This window comes from Juglans regia, chromosome 5 (assembly GCF_001411555.2).
Source record: "Juglans regia cultivar Chandler chromosome 5, Walnut 2.0, whole genome shotgun sequence".
NCBI classification, from domain to species: Eukaryota; Viridiplantae; Streptophyta; class Magnoliopsida; order Fagales; family Juglandaceae; genus Juglans; species Juglans regia.
In genome coordinates, this window is record NC_049905.1 from 20,476,239 (window position 1) to 20,493,144 (window position 16,906).

Consider the following 16,906-nt stretch of genomic DNA (forward strand, 5'->3'; position numbering starts at 1 on the left):
AATTAAATTGGGGTGGGATGCTGACATCTCAACCTCTTTGTAAGAGTTCCTTAATTATTTCAAAAACCCTTCCATATCTAATGGAAGTTTTTGATAGTGGTGCTGGTGCCAGTCTAGTTGTTGATGGATGGGCAAAATGCATTAGCAACCAATTTAGTTCCTTAATGGTAATCTAATACAGCTCCCACCACTCAAACCAGCAAGTCATCATCTTATATTCAAACATTTTTCCACTAAGTTTTTGATATCTTTTCTTCTAAACTCTCTCTCTCTCTCTCTCTCTCTCTCTCTCTCTCTCTCTCTCTCTCTCTCTCTCTTCAATTTCTCACATTTTTTCTTCTAAGGGTATTTGCTTATAGCTAGAATAATGATACACGTGTCACGTATAATTTTTTTATAATTATTTATATAATCATATTTTAAATTGAGTGTATTTGTGTAAAGTATTATTATTTTTATAAGTTATTTTAAAAAAATACTCCATATTAAGATTATATATGTCAGATGTAGGCTTAGGCATCATCGTGTCTCCGCATATTTTAACGTTACACGTGTGATGTGCCGCTTGGATCTGTTTATCGATCTCAAGTCTTTCAAATTTGACCTACGCGGCCATCAGCATGGCTATTGGACTATCTTTCTACATTGTGAAATGAAAGATGTAGAGGAATGCAAGTATAAGGGTCGATTATTATGTGATCGTTTATGCTCCTTTATTGGTTGTGTAATTGCAGTTTTCAACAAGAACACCTTGGTCCAATATTTAGCTAAAATCACAACAGGCTGTCTCTTTCGACACTCCCTCCTTGACACTGATTGATCTCCACAATCGGCAGCAATACATGTCCGAGACCCTTTTTGTTTTGTCTTGAACTTCCTTGATATGAGTTGACTGGTGAGAGGGCAATTCTAAACACAGTTGGAACGCAAGCAGCAAAAGTAGAAGACACAAAGGAGCTGCATAATTCTTAAGACCATGCCAAGACTCCAGAGACAAAGCACCAACACCCATAAAAAGTATTACTACATCTACAAACAAATTATACAAAATAATCTCACAAATTGACGTGACTTCTTCTGATTTGTTAGATCTATTTTACAATACAAGTAATTTTACAATCTGACAAATCACATTAAACAACATCAATTTATATGATTATTTTTATGTAATCACTTTATGACTAGAGTATTTCTCCAAAAAAACTTACATATTCTCTATTAGAGAAATATTCAAACTACAAATAAATTACATAAAAATAATCCTACAAACTGATATGGCATGATATGATTCGTCAAATTATAAAATTATTTTTATAATAAAATAGATCTAATAAATTACCTGAAATAACGTAAGTTTGTGATATTACTTTTCTATAATACTATATCAGTAATGTTCTTATTATTTGAACAAGGTAAACTTCTGAAAGTGAAGGAATGACTGGTACCCAAATACCATTCATATATAATGTCAGAAACCATGTGACATTGTGGCCCTGGTCCCTTATCCCTTCATGTCCACCTAAAAGAAACCATAAAATGAGACCAAAAAGTCCCATAAAGTGGTCTTTAATCACATGAAAGAACAACGCTTTTCTTTCTTCTACTAATATTTTCCATCAGTTTTATTTTTATTTATTTTTCTGATGTGCCTGTTTCATAATCTAATGGATGGAAGATGCTGCTGTAACAAGGACAATAATAGTTGAAAAAAGTGACACAGACACAGCTTTTATCCACTTCATTCGATGCCACACCTTTTCCCTTTCGACGCTTCCAAATCATTGTAGTTGTTTAGCTTCTGCTACAGTTTCTGTACAAAATTCAGCACATTTCTGCAACTTGAACACTTGATTCCTCTCTAGGTTTTCCTTTACTCACGGGTAAGGTTGGTGAAAAAAATATAAGTTTACAAAATATCTATAAAAAAAAAAAAAAAATTACAAACTAGCGTGCTGTGATCCATTAGATAAACTTTGTGTTAAAGAGAACTTTGCAGTCGGATATGTTACAGTAAGCAACGCTCTCATTTGTGAACTTTACTTTCATCAGATCTTTCTGAGAACCAAAGATTTCTATAAAAGAAAGAAATGTAGAAATAGCAATATAATAGCAATACTTGCAGGATCATCCATGCTTGCATGTTACAAGCTAGCCTTTCTTCCATTAATGCTGAGTGGTCCAGCACACACACCTGTAGAGACAGGGCATAAAGCAAGGAAAGAGAGAGACCCCACTCCCATAAATCAGTGCATCTGTCCTTTTTACGTATGGGTTTATACATATATATTCATTCTAAGTAGTATCTCTAATATTGTTGTTGATGATGGTGATAGAATTCCTGAGATCTTGTCTACAAATTTCTTTGATGGTAGGTATGATTGTTGGCTGTAAGCAGCTTGAGGATTTTTCTTCTTTCATTTGTGCTTCTAAACCTTTCTGCATGTAAAAACATAAAGCCAAAAGCAATTACAGATTAGTTTGACTAAAAAACTCAGTGAATTAAACCTAAGGAATTATGGGATCCAAGATCTAAAAGATGGATAATCTCCAACCTAGCATAATCAAAAACCCCTTTCTGGCCATGTTCATGATGTCAACTACATTCCATGCCCAGAAGGATACCTGAAAATAATCAAAACAATAAGCTTGAAGAGCTTAATTAGGTTCACAACAATGAAATTGTGGTGGTGTGTTGGCAGGACCTGGACATTTGGAGTAAACATTTTTCAGAGAAGCCATGTTCAGGGGGGAAGAGTGCTCTAAGCTGCTCACAACACAAAAGCAGAACATAAATAAAATTAAAAGGAAAGAAAATGTCATAAGAAAGAACCTAAAATAACGATTTCAACAAACTGAAGAAGTCTACTGAAGTTAACATTAGTTAAACAAGAACAGAAAAGCACCCCGGTTGACCAAAATCCTGGTTCATCGCCAATGTGGGCAAACTTTCTTCAATCCGAAATCTTAGTTTCATACCTTTCAGGAAGGTCGCTTTCTTTAGGATGTGATCTATCCTCCTCGTCCATGCTATCAACATTGCCACTACTGCAAGTCAGATTCACTTCCTGTTGCAACTCCGGATCAGCACCCGCAGCAGAACTAGTTTGGGAAGTGGCTACACCCGGGTTGTCACCTTTCTCTGAAGCAACCAATTAAAAATAAAACACATGCAATGAATCTTCAACATTTTTGCAGTATGAATACCATTTCAATGTTAAACAACAACAATTGATGAATCAACCTGTAGGGACTTTTTGATCAATGCCATCAGGTGGAAGAATGGGGATTTGATTGTTGGGACTGAGAGTTGGTGAGGGAATGGTGGACCCAACAGATAAATTTTGATGAGTATAATAGCGATGACTCTTCAAGTCTTCAAGTTGCAGATTCATGAGTCTTCTTCCTTGTAGTTCAAAGGCTTGCTGTAACTCAGCCTGTTCCTCAAGTTTCCTTCTCAACATCTCTTGGGTATCATAAAACGTTCTTGCTCCTGGTTCTAATCAACACAACTTCATAAAAATTGCGAAAAAATTTTGACATTGAAAATAGGATCTTGCTTGCTTGTTGATTTGCTTACCAAAGTGAAGATCAAGAGGCTCTCTAGAATCAAGCCCTGATGGAGTTGAGCACAATGGATACTCTCCCCTCTCCAAATGTTGCTGCTGCTTCCTAAAATATTAGGATCGATTGACAACAAAAACAACAATTTAGGAACGCAAGCAGCACATAAAACAAGAAAATAAAATGGAGAATATGCGCATATTATACTTGTCCGGTATCTTTCCCTTCTCCTTATAAGGCTTAACAAGCACACGGGAATCACAAACAAAATGAGGATTCCCTTTCGCCAAAATGATCTTCACCGTCTCCGCATAGACAAATGTAACAAACCCAAACATTCGCTTCTGTTGGTATGGAATCCTCACATCTTGCACAGGTCCATAAATGCTTCAAAACGAAACAATTCACTGTGTTTATAACTACTATTCCTCCATTCAAAACTTGATTTGCCAAGATTCAAACAACCTAATGAAATGATTTACTTGAAGTAGTTGGAAACATCTTCCTCTCTGAAAGCACTATCAGCTGGGAATGTCAAGTAAATCTGTCTCGAGCCAGGATGCGCCATTCCTCCCAGTCCCATGGACGAAAAATCATTCTTTTCAGGCCGGTAGCGCCCAAACTGGTGAAGCTCATCCTCCATAAATGCTGATGCTGCCGCCGATCTGTAGTATCATCACCATGTCACGACAGAGTAAAGCCCAGCATCATTAATCCGTAATTTGCAATGTATGGTACTACGATATGGAAACTGGAAAATAAGTTCATGACACACATAACACAAAAACCCCATTCAAAATGAGTAACTAATTGCACTCTGCGTGTGAGAAAGTAAAGAGTTCAGACTTCAATTTACAAAGTCGTATTTGAACAGTACATGCCTCTGGACATCATTTTGTTGCTGCAATAGAAAACTCAGGCAATTATTGTAAGGGAAAGAAGCTCCAGCCATCAACTGCGAAGCCGTGGCCCGCTTTTGTTGGTGAAAGGCTTTTGATCTGAGGAACTCTTGTTCTAACTCATTGAATTTGCTCGGCGAACCAACAATAGCAGTAGCATCCAAGGAATCAGTATGGAGAAACCGGCAACTGCTGCCATTTTTACAACACCCTCTGGCGAAATACAAGCATGGCTTCCATCCAAGCCCAGAGCTTGCATCTTCGGACCTAGAAGACACGCCTGAAGACAAGTAGCTTCGCGCGTGCAACAAGGATTCAGCATAAGCGCTCGGACTCCCGGTTACCCCAAGTCGCCGATCGAGCAAATCATCGATCTTGGAATCGTTGACGAAAGCAAGATGGTCTTGAAGCTGGTAGTCATCAATGAGGTCAGTAGAACTATACGGCAATGCAGAAGATAAAAATGAGCCGGGACCAATATCACTGGTTTCTTTGACAACACTGGCGTAAGAGAGAGGAGTGCAAAAGCCAGTACGATGCCAAGGGTTTGCGGAAGAGGAAGATGGGTTTGGGATGTCAAAGCTATTCGATGTGTTTCTTGACCTTGAGATTGGGTTGAAGGGCAAAGGAGAGGAGGGTGAAGAGGTAGTGTTTGAGGGGAGTCCCAAGTGGGTTTTGGCTTTGAGGATGAGATTAAGAAGATTGGTGTCTGGTCCAAAGGCTAAGCGTATCATCTCCTTCGCACCATGATCTTGCAAGAAAAGGTACCCCATGATTTTTGAGGCATTTGCTGGGTCCAAAGTTTGGATCCTTGAGAAAACCACCTTAGTTGCTTCAGATGTATCCATGGTAGAAAACACTCAACTCCCTAAAAACTACTTAAAGGACCTGGAGAAACTGTAGGAAGAATGAATTTTGTGTGGACTTTTGTTAAAAGAGAGCAATAATGGGTGGATGAATATCTTAGTAATATAATGGTGGTGGCATAAATGTCTGGAAGCGAAACGCAAATGTACAAAGAAGGGGTGGGTCTTTCTCTGTCGTCACGACCCTGAAAAAGAAATAGTAGCTAGTGGACTGGTAGGGATTAGACTTTGAGGTTAATCAAAGATGGTATCGGTGGAAGATGAGAAGGAAGACTGAGAGATCAATTCAAAAGTGCCCTGGTTATGCACTGATGCTGCTGCTCTTCTCTCTTTGAACTTAGAACCACAACTTTTGGTGGCAGTGCATAAGCTGCTGCAGCAGCACCAGCAGCCTTGGGAGTTGGGAGAGTGAAAACTCTCTCTCTCTCCATACTTTCTCTCTCATATTTTTAAGGGTTTGTCTTTACGGAAATGGACAAAACAAGGGTAACTGGAGAGTAGATTCAGATCTCTGAATGGGAAAGAGATTATCTTCAACAAGGTTTTTTATTTACTCATTCATACTAAATTGTATTTATAAATGAAAAATAAATAGGCAACTGCCACCGCAAAGGGTGTCTAGCCACCTTGGGTTGGTGGGGGGATATGTTAGCACAACCCAGGCCCTACTCCCATGAATGAGCTCTGAGTTTGGTGATGTCGAACCAAAAGAGAGAGGGAAAGAGGTCAGTTTGAATTGAGGTTGTTAAGCATGCACCAGCACCAGCACCAGCAGAGCTTATTTTTCTGCTGTTTAGTAATTCAGACGAATCGGCCAAATCTTCATGGATGTTATTACTGTTCAGTTATTACTGTTTTCTTTGATTTATTTATTGGGTAATGCTACTAGTCCCGCTCTAACGTCCCGTTGTGATATCCCGCTCGACGTGACTGATACTTTATTCATTTTAAAACACTCAAAGCAACGGTACTGGATAATTTTCCTTTCTCCTGCATGCATATGCCCCTGCTCTCCTTCTCGCCCATTGACCCCGCGAGCCCCCATTGATCATCAACCAAGCTCGATCATCTCCGACCTCATCTTCGTTTCAAGCATTTTCCTTTTTTTTTTTTTTTTCCTCTCCAGCCCCAGACTTCGCCCTCCTGGACCCATCAAGTTCGCCGTTTCCATCTCAATAATTTTTTTTTTCATCTCAGTTTATTTTTACGGCAGATGCACGAGGGAGGCCGAAATCTCCAAGGTAATTTTTTTTATGTGTTCATCTCAGTTTCCATCGGATGCACTAGGGAGGCCGAAATGTTGTTTTTTTTTTTCTTTTTTGTCTGGAATTTTTTTATGCTTGTTCATCTCAGTTTCCGTCGGATGCACTAGGGAGGCCGAAATGTTGTATTTTTTTTTTCTTCCTGAGCTATGATCCTTGCTTATTGTACCAAGGAAGAGAATGAAAATGAAATGATGGAGAAATTTGTGAAAAAACGGATTGCAGTTGATATATTTGTGAAAATGCTTGTGAGAACTGAAATTCCTATGAAATGGAATGAAATTGCTGAGATGTAAATGACGAACTCGATGGATCTAGGAGGGCAAAGTCTGGGGCAGGAGAGGAAAAAAAATGCTTGAGATATGCGTGCAATGATCTATGGGGCTTGAGGAAAAAAAAAAATTACAACATTTTGGTTGAGATATGGCTCGGGGGGTCGATGGGGGAGAAGGAGGGAGAGCAGGGGCATATGCGCGTGGGAGAAAGGGACCTAATCTGTACCGTTGCTTTGTTTGTTTTAAAATAAATGAATAAGTAATCAGCCACGTCGAGCGGGATGAAATAACGGGATGTTAGAACGGGGCAAGTAGCATTTTTCTTATTTCTTTTATTTTATTGAATGGGTAAAAATATATCATGCACGAGTAATGCCAGTACAATCATCTTCCTTTAAAAAGAGGTCTATCATTAAAAAAAAAATTTAAAATTTTTATATTTATTTATTTATTTTTAAAAAAAAAATTCTAGACATAAGTCTCATATTCTTGTATATTACTTAAAAACATTTAATTTTACTCTTTTATTTCATATTTCACAAAATATGAAATAGAAAGATAAAAAAATAAAATCATATATTTTTAAGCGGTATACAAAGTGTGAGATTTTTATGTAACATGATTCTTTTAAAAATAATGAGATGAATTTACAAACTTGAGATTGCAAATATCATTTCTTGAGATTTTTATCAAAACCCCTCTACTCTAATGCCACGTTTATTTTCACAACTCCTTCCAACTTATCTCATATCATCTTATCATTAAAATTTTCACACAAAATAAAATAAACAATTATAACTTTTTTAAATTTTAAAATAAAAATAATATTAAAAAATATATTTAAATAACATTTTATTTAATTTTTAATTTTAATTTTAATTTATCTAATCTTATCTCGTTATAAAAATAAACTTGACAAATATTTTTAATTTTGTTTTAATGCAGTCCTCAATTAAAAAGAAAAAATTTCGGGAAGCCCAATAATTTTGTCTCCTCTTTTATCTTTTCGGATAAGAAGAATACAAAAGATGGATTGTACAGCAGCAGCACGTGTTTTCTGACCTCAAAATGAATGATTCCATTCAAAATAAATAATTTCAATTTAAATGGTTCGGATTTTACTATCTCAATATTTCAATTAATTGCATAAATATTGAATATATTTTAACCAACTGTTGAAATTGTTCCAACAGGTGCTTTGAAAACTCTTTTCATTGCATCGGTTTCCACTTTCCATCATATGAATCTGATTGTTTAGTGTTGAAACATATCCATGAAGGCGAAGAAAGCAATGGGGAGGAAGAAGGTAAGTAAATAAAATTTTAATTGAAATGTCAGGTTATAGAGATGCATTCCAAATTAACTCATGTTTTATTTTGAAAAAGAACAATGTCCATATACAGACACCAGCATTTAAAAAAAGAAGAAAAGAAAAATGCACCTTGGGTTCTTAAAACCACTTCTCATGTTTTGTTTTATTGTCTTTTGGATCCTCGATTGCTGTGTTCTATTTGAGTCTCTGTCATTCAGTCTCATTGCCTTCGGCCCTTCAGCACTCCAGTCCAACAGTACATGACTCATTGAAGGCTTTCTGGTGGAAGTTTGAACATAGACCAATCGACTGCTCTACAAGCAGAATTATTGCCCAAATCTACCCTCCAACCACAGATAAACAATTTTTACATCTGCTTTTGCAAGCATGAAACCCACACGCTGAACAATCTCTCACTTTATTCACTTGTATCAGTGTATGTAATGTCATCTAGCTACTGTGCAGAACAAATTGTTTTGCAATTATTCTTTTGGATGCCTTCAAAATCAGGATATCTATGCTTCTATTGTCAAGGGATCGAATCATCGAACTTCAAATCCTCCTTTTGCAATGTTAATGTGCCCAGGAAAGGAAAGTTTAGAAATAAGATTTGTCTGCTAAAATGTTTGGGAGCTCTCATACATGCAAAAGAAACAGCATGGCATCTTATACAGAAGAGGTTGAACTCCCTGAAGCACAGTAAATATATATTAGAACTTAAATGAACTTGAGAAATTGTATGAGAAGTATGCAACACTAGATGCATCATTCATGTCTACAATGAAACCTTAAAGGAACTTACAACACTCTAAATTGGGAAGTGAGCTAGACGGCATAATGACAGTAATTGATCTTTTCTTTAGTCATAATGAGTTCATATTTCTCTTGGAATACCCCCAGACAGTAAGAACGTTGTCATCTACTAAACTTTAAGTTGAGAAGCACAATTGCAGAAATATAAGATTCGTTCAGGAAGCCCATCACCACAACATAATAGGATCATAAAGTGGAGGAATAAATCCTGAATTAGATGTAAATATCAATGAGTATGAAATTAAATGTTGCGTACTTTGTGAAGGAAATAAGTAGACATAATTTTAGTTTCTTGTTCTTCAAAAAATAGTAATAAGCAGAGAGATTTCAGACCTGATGGCTTCAAGCAAAAATCATGCGTGCTTGAACAATTTCATACTGAGCCAATGAAAATATACAGCAACCACAAGAACAGGGAGAGTCAGAGGCACTAAGAAGCAGTAATACCTATCAAAGCATGAACAAAAAGAAAATAAAACTCCAGCAAATATAAATGCCAAAAAAGTTTAATAGACCCAATAATTGAAGTGTTTACATAGGTAATTCAACACAACAAAATGCAGCAAAATTTATGAAACCCAGAATGGCATAATAAACAAAATGCAGCAAGAACTTTTAGAAACTTCAAAACCATTGGATTTTAAGAAACGGTAATCGAAAACAAAGAAAGCAAACTATACGGCCAAGAAATACATACTGATCTAAGAAAACCTGTAATTTGTGCCTAATAGCTAGACCTTATAGAATGTAAGGAGAGGAGAAAGAAAGATCAAATTGTAGGAATAAATTGTTTACCAGTCGTTTTGAATGGCGGAGATCAGGGCGTTATTGGATGGGGGAAGGAGCTTGGACACAACGGCTGCAAAGAGAAAACTGACAAAGAAGACAGAGCCGATTGCGACGAAAAGGCAGCCCCAGAAAAATTTGTCTTTGGAGGAAGCGAGTTGAGAAGAAGTTGATGAAGCAGCAGCAGCAGCAGCAGAAGAGGAGCTCATTGCGTTACTGACATATTCACACTCATTCAACACTTATTCTAATAAAACAATTATTCTCAAACAGTTTAATCAAGTAATGACATATTTTCTATAGAAGAAACTTCAGGCTGTGCATGTTTAATACTCTTAAAAAGTACAATGGAACAACTTTCACGTCTGAACTCAAACGAGCTCAACCTCAAAGAGAGTTCAACCATTATGTTTTGAGCCAAAAAAGGGGGCTTCAGAGTTCAGACCAGTTAGTGTCATTGACATCAGTACATAAACTTAACCTCAAACTTCTAATTCCTTGAAAGCCTCGAAATCAACTTTGACATTATAAATTCGAACATTCTTTAATCTTTACCAAGAATAACTTGACATACCCAACACATAACAAGAAAAACATGCATGTACCGAGTAATGTAGTAGGCCTGATAGTGATAGCCGCACACAAAGCTTCTTTATCCTAAGGACCTAAAGTTCTAAATACTGAGCAATGAGCATACACAAAACAAAGTGAAGTTTGTTTAGATTTTAGAAACCTCCTCAATTAATCCTTTTGATTCAAGCCTTTGAGCATAGAATGACCAGAATACACATACAAATATAGGTTATTTACAACAAAAATAAACATCATCATCAAGCTTTAATATAACTAAGAACGTGGGGTCTGGGACTTGGGCGTCTACCTGAGACGGAGGAGCAAGTTGCAAGACCAACAAGAGCGGAAGGAGGCGACGGCGATGGTGTGGAGAGGTTTCCTCGATTTCGGTCTGGACTCTGGGCGGCGCTAGGGAGAAACGGAGAAGAAGGGGAAACCGGGAAAGGCGTGGGGTGGGGTGGGTGATTGCCGACTGGGGTCTGCCCGTGTGGGACTCAGGCTGCCGGCGGCAATATGCAGAGGACAGAGGAGAGGGCCGATTCATTGAAGGAGAAATTTCTCCTCTGCTAGTCTGCTGTCGTCAACGAAAACGAAAGGTAAAAAAAAAGAGTTGTGCTACACAGAAGCCCCACACTCCTACATACTATTTAAAAATATGTGATTTTATTTTTTTATCCTTATATTTCACATTTCAATTCAATATGAAATATGAAATATGATGGTAAAAAAGTAAAATTATATATTTTTAAGTGGTGTACAGAGTGTGAGGCTTATGTATAGAATTTTTCGAAAAGAAAACCTGCATCAAATACAATTTTTATGAAAAAGCCCATGACCTTTCCCTGTAATTACAAAATCGTCCAGCCCCTATTTGGATTCAAGAAATGCTACTATTGTGGCGCCCTCGACCTCATGTACGGAAACTCGGGGAGGGTCCCAATGGTTGAATTTACAAGGTGCTAACTAGATCAGTGAGAGTGAAATTTCCTTGTTTCCACGGGGAGGGTCCCAATGGCTAGATCTATAAGGTAAACCACTTCTTTACCTTCCATAATATACTACCACAACATGGACGGAGATTAACATTCTTCCACATGGAAGGGAAGACCCTAATTTGGTTTCAAAATATGGAGGAAATGGGGATGTTCTCGGACTGACTCATTTTTTCGTGCTTTACTCATTTTTTCGTGCTTTACTAATACGTTTTCGTGCCATAATATACTAACCTTGCTGGCTGCTGCTGCTGGGGAGGGGTGCGCGCATGGGCTTGCGTAGAGGCGCACGCCCCGCCTGCTAGGCTGCGTGCGGTCACTAGCCTCGCCAGGCATGCACATAGGCATGCGCACACTGGGCTGCACGCGACCAGTAGCCTCATTGGTCCCCTCATGCATGTCAAGGCATGGGCCATAGCATGCATGCAGGCTGGCTGTGGGGTTGCCTTGGCATGTCAAGGGCAGTGTCGATGCGTGTCCCGGGGCCACTTTCCTAGTGGTTTTGACACAAGTGCTTACGAGGATCCAATGGAAGCACTAACTAGGCAGCGGCAAACAGGCAATGTCAAAGACTACAAGGCCAATTTTTAAAATCTGTTGAATAGATTGAAAGGGCTCTCCGAAGAAAACAAACTAAGTTGTTTTCTAAGTGGTCTCAAGGATGAGATACGGCTAACTGTGAGGATGTTTAATCCTCTCAGCCTAATTGCAGCCTCCAGCCAAGCAAAGATTCGAGAGGAAAATGTGGCACTGTCTAGAAGATATCATAGAAGGTCAATGCTACCATCTAATGAACCAAGGATTTTAAAAACCCCTTCAGCCCCTGCAATTGAGCAAACTAAAACCATGGTTAAGCCCCAACTTCCAATGTAGAAAATTAATTAACCTCAAATGAAAGTTCGGAGGAAACGAGGGTTGTGCTATTATTGCGACTCTAAATGGAACCTAGGCCACAGGTGCAAAAAACCTAAGCTGTATATTTTGGAGGAGGTGCTAGAAGACAGTGTAGAGGTAGACAATGGGGTGGAACAGATCCAAGAAATAGTTACTGAGGCCTTAAACTTCATATTTGTGGATGCTAACCCAGAAATTTCACTTCATGCCATCACAGGCTCCCTCAATCCGCATAAAATGAGAGTTAAAGGGATAGTAGGTTCCCAATGGGCTATCATTCTCATCGACACAGGAAGCGCACACAATTTTCTAGACCCAGCTATTGTCAGAAGGGGACAACTATCTCTTAACCAAGCAAACAGGGTTAAAGTTAGGGTGGCTAGTGGGAGCAACTTCTCAGTGAAGGGGAATGTGTATCTACCAAATTCTGTATTCAATGGGTGACCTTTACAGACAACATGCATGTTCTAGTTGTGACTGGCTGGGACATGGTGTTGGGCATATGGTGGTTAAGATGTTTAGGCACCATACTTTGGAACTTCGAGCAATCACCATGCATTTCACTCACCAGGGTCAGCACGTGGGGTTGGCAGCTTCTCAATTAATCAATTAAGGGTTTGCTCATAAGGACCCCAAGTTGGAAGTTAAGGGTGTAGTGCTACAATTAATGGAGGAACCAGGGCCTGAGGACCATGGTAAAACCGTGGGACCAATACATGATTTGCTGCAAGTTTATGCTGATGTGTTTGCTAAGTCTAAGGGGCTAGCCCCTCAAAGGTCCCATGACCATGCTATAAACCTATTGCCCCAAACTAAAACTATTTCAGTGAGGCCCTATCGCTACCCTTACTTCCAAAAATATGAGATCAAGAAGATCGTGCTTACTCATCCCCTGTGTTCAACTCAGGGGTCATTCAATTGAGTCAGAGCCCTTACTCATCCCCCCTGTTGTTGGTCAAAAAAGCAGATTAGACATTGTGCTTATGCGTGGATTACCTAGCCCTTAATCAGGTTACATTAAAGATAAGTTTCTCATTCTCGTAGTAGATGAACTTATGGAAGAATAACATGGTTCTAACATTTTTTCTAAGCTGGATCTTCGATCTGGATACCACCAGATTCATGTTAGACCCGACAATGTTCACAAAACAGCTTTCCGAACACACGAGAGTCACTACGAATTTTTAGTCATGCCCTTTGAAATGACTAATGCACCCTCAATCTTCCAAAACCTAATGAACAAGGTATTTAAACCCTTTATCAGGAAATTCATCTTAGTTTTTTCTGACGATATTTTAATTTACAGTAAAAGTGATGTGGAGCACCTAAGAACTGCCCTAGAAATAGTGAGATAATAACAACTTTTTACCAAGCTTTCTAAATGTCGATTTGGATGCACTGAAATCACCTATTGAGGGCACTTGATTTCAGCCCAAGGGATTCGGGTAGATCCTGAGAAGCTGCAAGCCAGGTTACAATAGCCTCTTCCCAAGTCACTCAAAGAGTGCAGATGATTTCTAGGCCTAACTGGCTACTACAGAAGGTTTATTAGATGGTATGAGGGCATATCAGCTCCCCTCACACAGATGTTAAAGAAAAACAATTTTGCTTGGACACCAGAAGCAAAAATGGCCTTTGAGATGTTAAAAGAGGCTGTAACACAGCCATTAGTCTTGGCCCTACCAGACTTCTCACAGCTGTTCATCATAGAGTGTGATGCATAAAGGGAGGCAATGGATGTAGTGCTTATGCAAGGAGGCAGACCCATAACATTTTTTAGTCAAAAACTAAAGGGTAGAGAACTACAACTCTCAAGTTATGAAAATGAATTATTCTCCTTAGTTTCAGTAGTCCACAAGTGGCACCCATATTTACTAGTTCAGTCCTTCATCATCAAAACTGACCGAGAAAGCCTAAAGTATTTACTAGACCAAAAGGTTGGTACACCCATGCAGCAAAAATGGGTGACCACACTATTGGAATATGATTTTGTCATAGAATACAAGAGGGGCAAGGAAAACAGAGTGGCTAATGCACTCTCAAGGAAGACAAATTATGGAGAAGCTACTCTCTACCTCATTTCGTTCCCTTTAGTGGATTGGGTTAATGAATTGAAAAATGACTACGCTGCTGACCAACACGTACATACCGTCCTATCCAACACCTTACCCCCCACTATTCCCACCAAGAGGGCTTATTATTTTACAAAGGGCAACTACATATACCTGGGGATGAAACTTTTAATGCCAAGTTGTTGGAACTAGTCCACAATAGTGCTCTAGGTGGACATGCAGGTTTCGATAAAACCATGCATAGGGCTTGTAAGGAATTCTATTGGCCAGGCCTCAAGGCAGATGTGAAGAAGCACATTAGAGAATGTGACGTATGCCAAAGGGTCAAGGGGGAAACGAGCTACCCAATGAGACTACTACAACCACTACCAATTTCGTTGGAGATCGACCAAAGGATTGGTCCAAGTGGATTCCCTTGGCCGAATGGTGGTACAACACCAATATCCATGCCTCCACGAAGATGTCCCCATTCAAGGCGTTATATGGCTGTGCACCTCCCCACCTTCTTATCTATATACCTCGCACAGTAAGAGTGGAGTCAGTGGGTGAGGAACTTAAGTCAATGGATCAGATTTTACAGTGGGTGAAACCGTGAAACACAATCTATGATGCCCCGACTCCCACGTATAGGGACGCGAGAATCGTGACGTCGGGGTGATGACAACATGGGTCACGCATCCCAACAAAATGTGCCCAAATGTGTGCAACATGTAAAAGTGCACAACAAAAGTCGCAGCGGATAATATAATAAGTCAACTAAGTACCATAAATTTAAATACAAGTATCCAAAATAAATTACCTTTAAAAATTATCTAGTTATCCCAAAATATATCATAAAGGGCAAATACATAAAGAGATAATAAAGCAAATCTTGATACACAAGAGCAACTCCAAGTCACTCCTCCAACGGAATCAAAGCCTAAGGTTTGTCATCCTCGTTTACATCAAAATCTGCGATACCATAAAACGGTACCGCAGGTAAGTATAAATCAAGCAACCACGAGATAAAAATGCATTAATGCAACCAACATGCAGATCCCAAAACCTCATTTTTTTCGAAAATGATTATTTTCCAACACATGCTAAAAATTCCATTTGGCCCAAAATATCCGTAAAACATTTTCTCCAGAAAATGATTCACACAAAAACCAACCATTTATCGGACACTGTAGGCGGGAATCACAGGCGGGACTTTACCACCATCCCTACCGCATGCACCGCAGGCGAGAATCACAGGCGGGACTCTCTACCACCATCCCTGCTTACCACCATCCCTACCGCATGCACCGTAAGCAGGAATCACAGGCGGGACTATACCACCATCCCTGCTTACCACCATCCCTACAGTCTCTTTTCTTTTTTCTCAAACCAGTCAATTCAACATTGCAAACATACTCAAAATCATTTCTCACATGAAAACTCAGTTTTCAATTAACACATGAACATGAATGCAATTACACGAAAACTCAGTTTTCTTTACAAACATGATCATGCGTGCAATATATAATGTACATGAACAACACAGTTCCCAACCAACAATGTCAACACAATCCAATCACACAAACAACTTCATTCTCAAGTCCATCCAACCCCTATACACCTCGGACTCAGTCCGGAAAAACCAATCAATTCACAGTAAAATAAGTTATTGCAAAAATACATTTAAATCACGAAAGTTATTTGAGAAAATACTTACAGCACTATATAATAATTTTCGGAAGATCACGGAGGTGCAAGAAGTGGCGGCTCAGCAACGTAACAATGCAAAATGCACTGTAGCCGTGGGTCTTAAAAACTCACTTTTGAATGGGGACAAACCAAGACCCGAGATTGATAGGGTAGGACTTAGGGATATCGGTGAAGCTAGTAGTGGTGGTGGTTGGCCGTGGGTGACGGCGTAGAGGGTGGTTGAAGACCAAAAATACCCAAATCGAAAATGGGATTGGATGTGCTTCACCGGTGACGGATCGGAGCTGGGGTTGGGTCCATTGGGTTGCTAGGAGGTCAAGGATGAAGTGGTGAAGAAATTGTGGCCGGAGGTGCACGACGGCGGCGCGCGAACACAAGAGGTGCCGCGGCCTTGCGTCGTGCGTGGGAGGAAACGGCTGTACTGGAGGAGCTGAAATCGGAGGGGAGGGGTCGCCGGTAGGTGGGGGAGCGAATGGGCGGGGCGGGGTCAGTCACGGCGGCGCGCGGCGGTGGCTGGGTGGTGGAGGAGAAGAAACGCACGGGGAGAGAGAGGGAGAGGGGGGTGTCGCGCGGGAGAAGGCAGAGGAAGAAGAAAGAAAAGAAAGAAAAAGAAAAAGAAAAAAAGAAAAAGAGTGGAAAGAAAAAATAGAGGGAAAAAAATGAGGTGTAATTTTTATATTTTGAATCACAAAAATGATTCAACGGAAACGATCTCAAAATAAATTAAATAAAATAATTTAAATACAAAGACTAATTAAAATAAAATAATTAAATCTAACAACACAATAATTTTAAAATCTACAAATTAATTTAAATTAAAGAATAATTTAAATAATGAACTATAATTAGTAACAAGAAAACACATTGAATTAAGAATTAAAAATCTTAAAATAATATAACGTAAATCATCTG

The 16,906-nt window shown here is 39.1% G+C and overlaps 1 protein-coding gene and 1 long non-coding RNA gene across 7 annotated transcripts; both read right to left on the minus strand.

Annotated features, from left to right (window-relative positions):
• Positions 1–2,090: 2,090 nt before the first annotated feature.
• On the minus strand, positions 2,091–5,764 carry LOC109005330 (zinc finger CCCH domain-containing protein 22-like). Of its 4 annotated transcripts, XM_018984202.2 has the most exons (9): positions 4,443–5,761; positions 4,044–4,226; positions 3,769–3,948; positions 3,578–3,669; positions 3,242–3,496; positions 2,977–3,139; positions 2,703–2,764; positions 2,553–2,622; positions 2,091–2,436 (listed from the first exon to the last, which is right to left on the minus strand). In XM_018984202.2, exons 1-8 carry the CDS (start codon positions 5,306–5,308, stop codon positions 2,594–2,596), a joined length of 1,830 nt encoding a protein of 609 aa, XP_018839747.2. In that variant the 5' UTR covers positions 5,309–5,761; the 3' UTR covers positions 2,091–2,436; positions 2,553–2,593. The 4 variants fall into 4 exon arrangements, with proteins under 4 accessions (XP_018839747.2, XP_035546292.1, XP_018839749.2 ...); XM_035690399.1 differs by lacking the exon at positions 2,553–2,622 and having other exon boundaries at positions 2,623–2,764; positions 3,242–3,490; positions 4,443–5,764; XM_018984204.2 differs by lacking the exon at positions 2,703–2,764 and having other exon boundaries at positions 4,443–5,762.
• Positions 5,765–8,211: 2,447 nt separating this feature from the next.
• Positions 8,212–16,609, minus strand: LOC109005329. Of its 3 annotated transcripts, none has more exons than XR_001998453.2 (5): positions 16,002–16,038; positions 10,655–10,918; positions 9,784–9,990; positions 9,322–9,435; positions 8,212–8,864 (listed from the first exon to the last, which is right to left on the minus strand). It is a non-coding gene; the product is annotated as an uncharacterized LOC109005329 (long non-coding RNA). The 3 variants fall into 3 exon arrangements; XR_001998452.1 differs by having other exon boundaries at positions 10,655–10,921; positions 16,002–16,031; XR_001998454.2 differs by lacking the exon at positions 10,655–10,918 and having other exon boundaries at positions 16,002–16,609.
• Between the last annotated feature and the right edge of the window lie 297 nt (positions 16,610–16,906).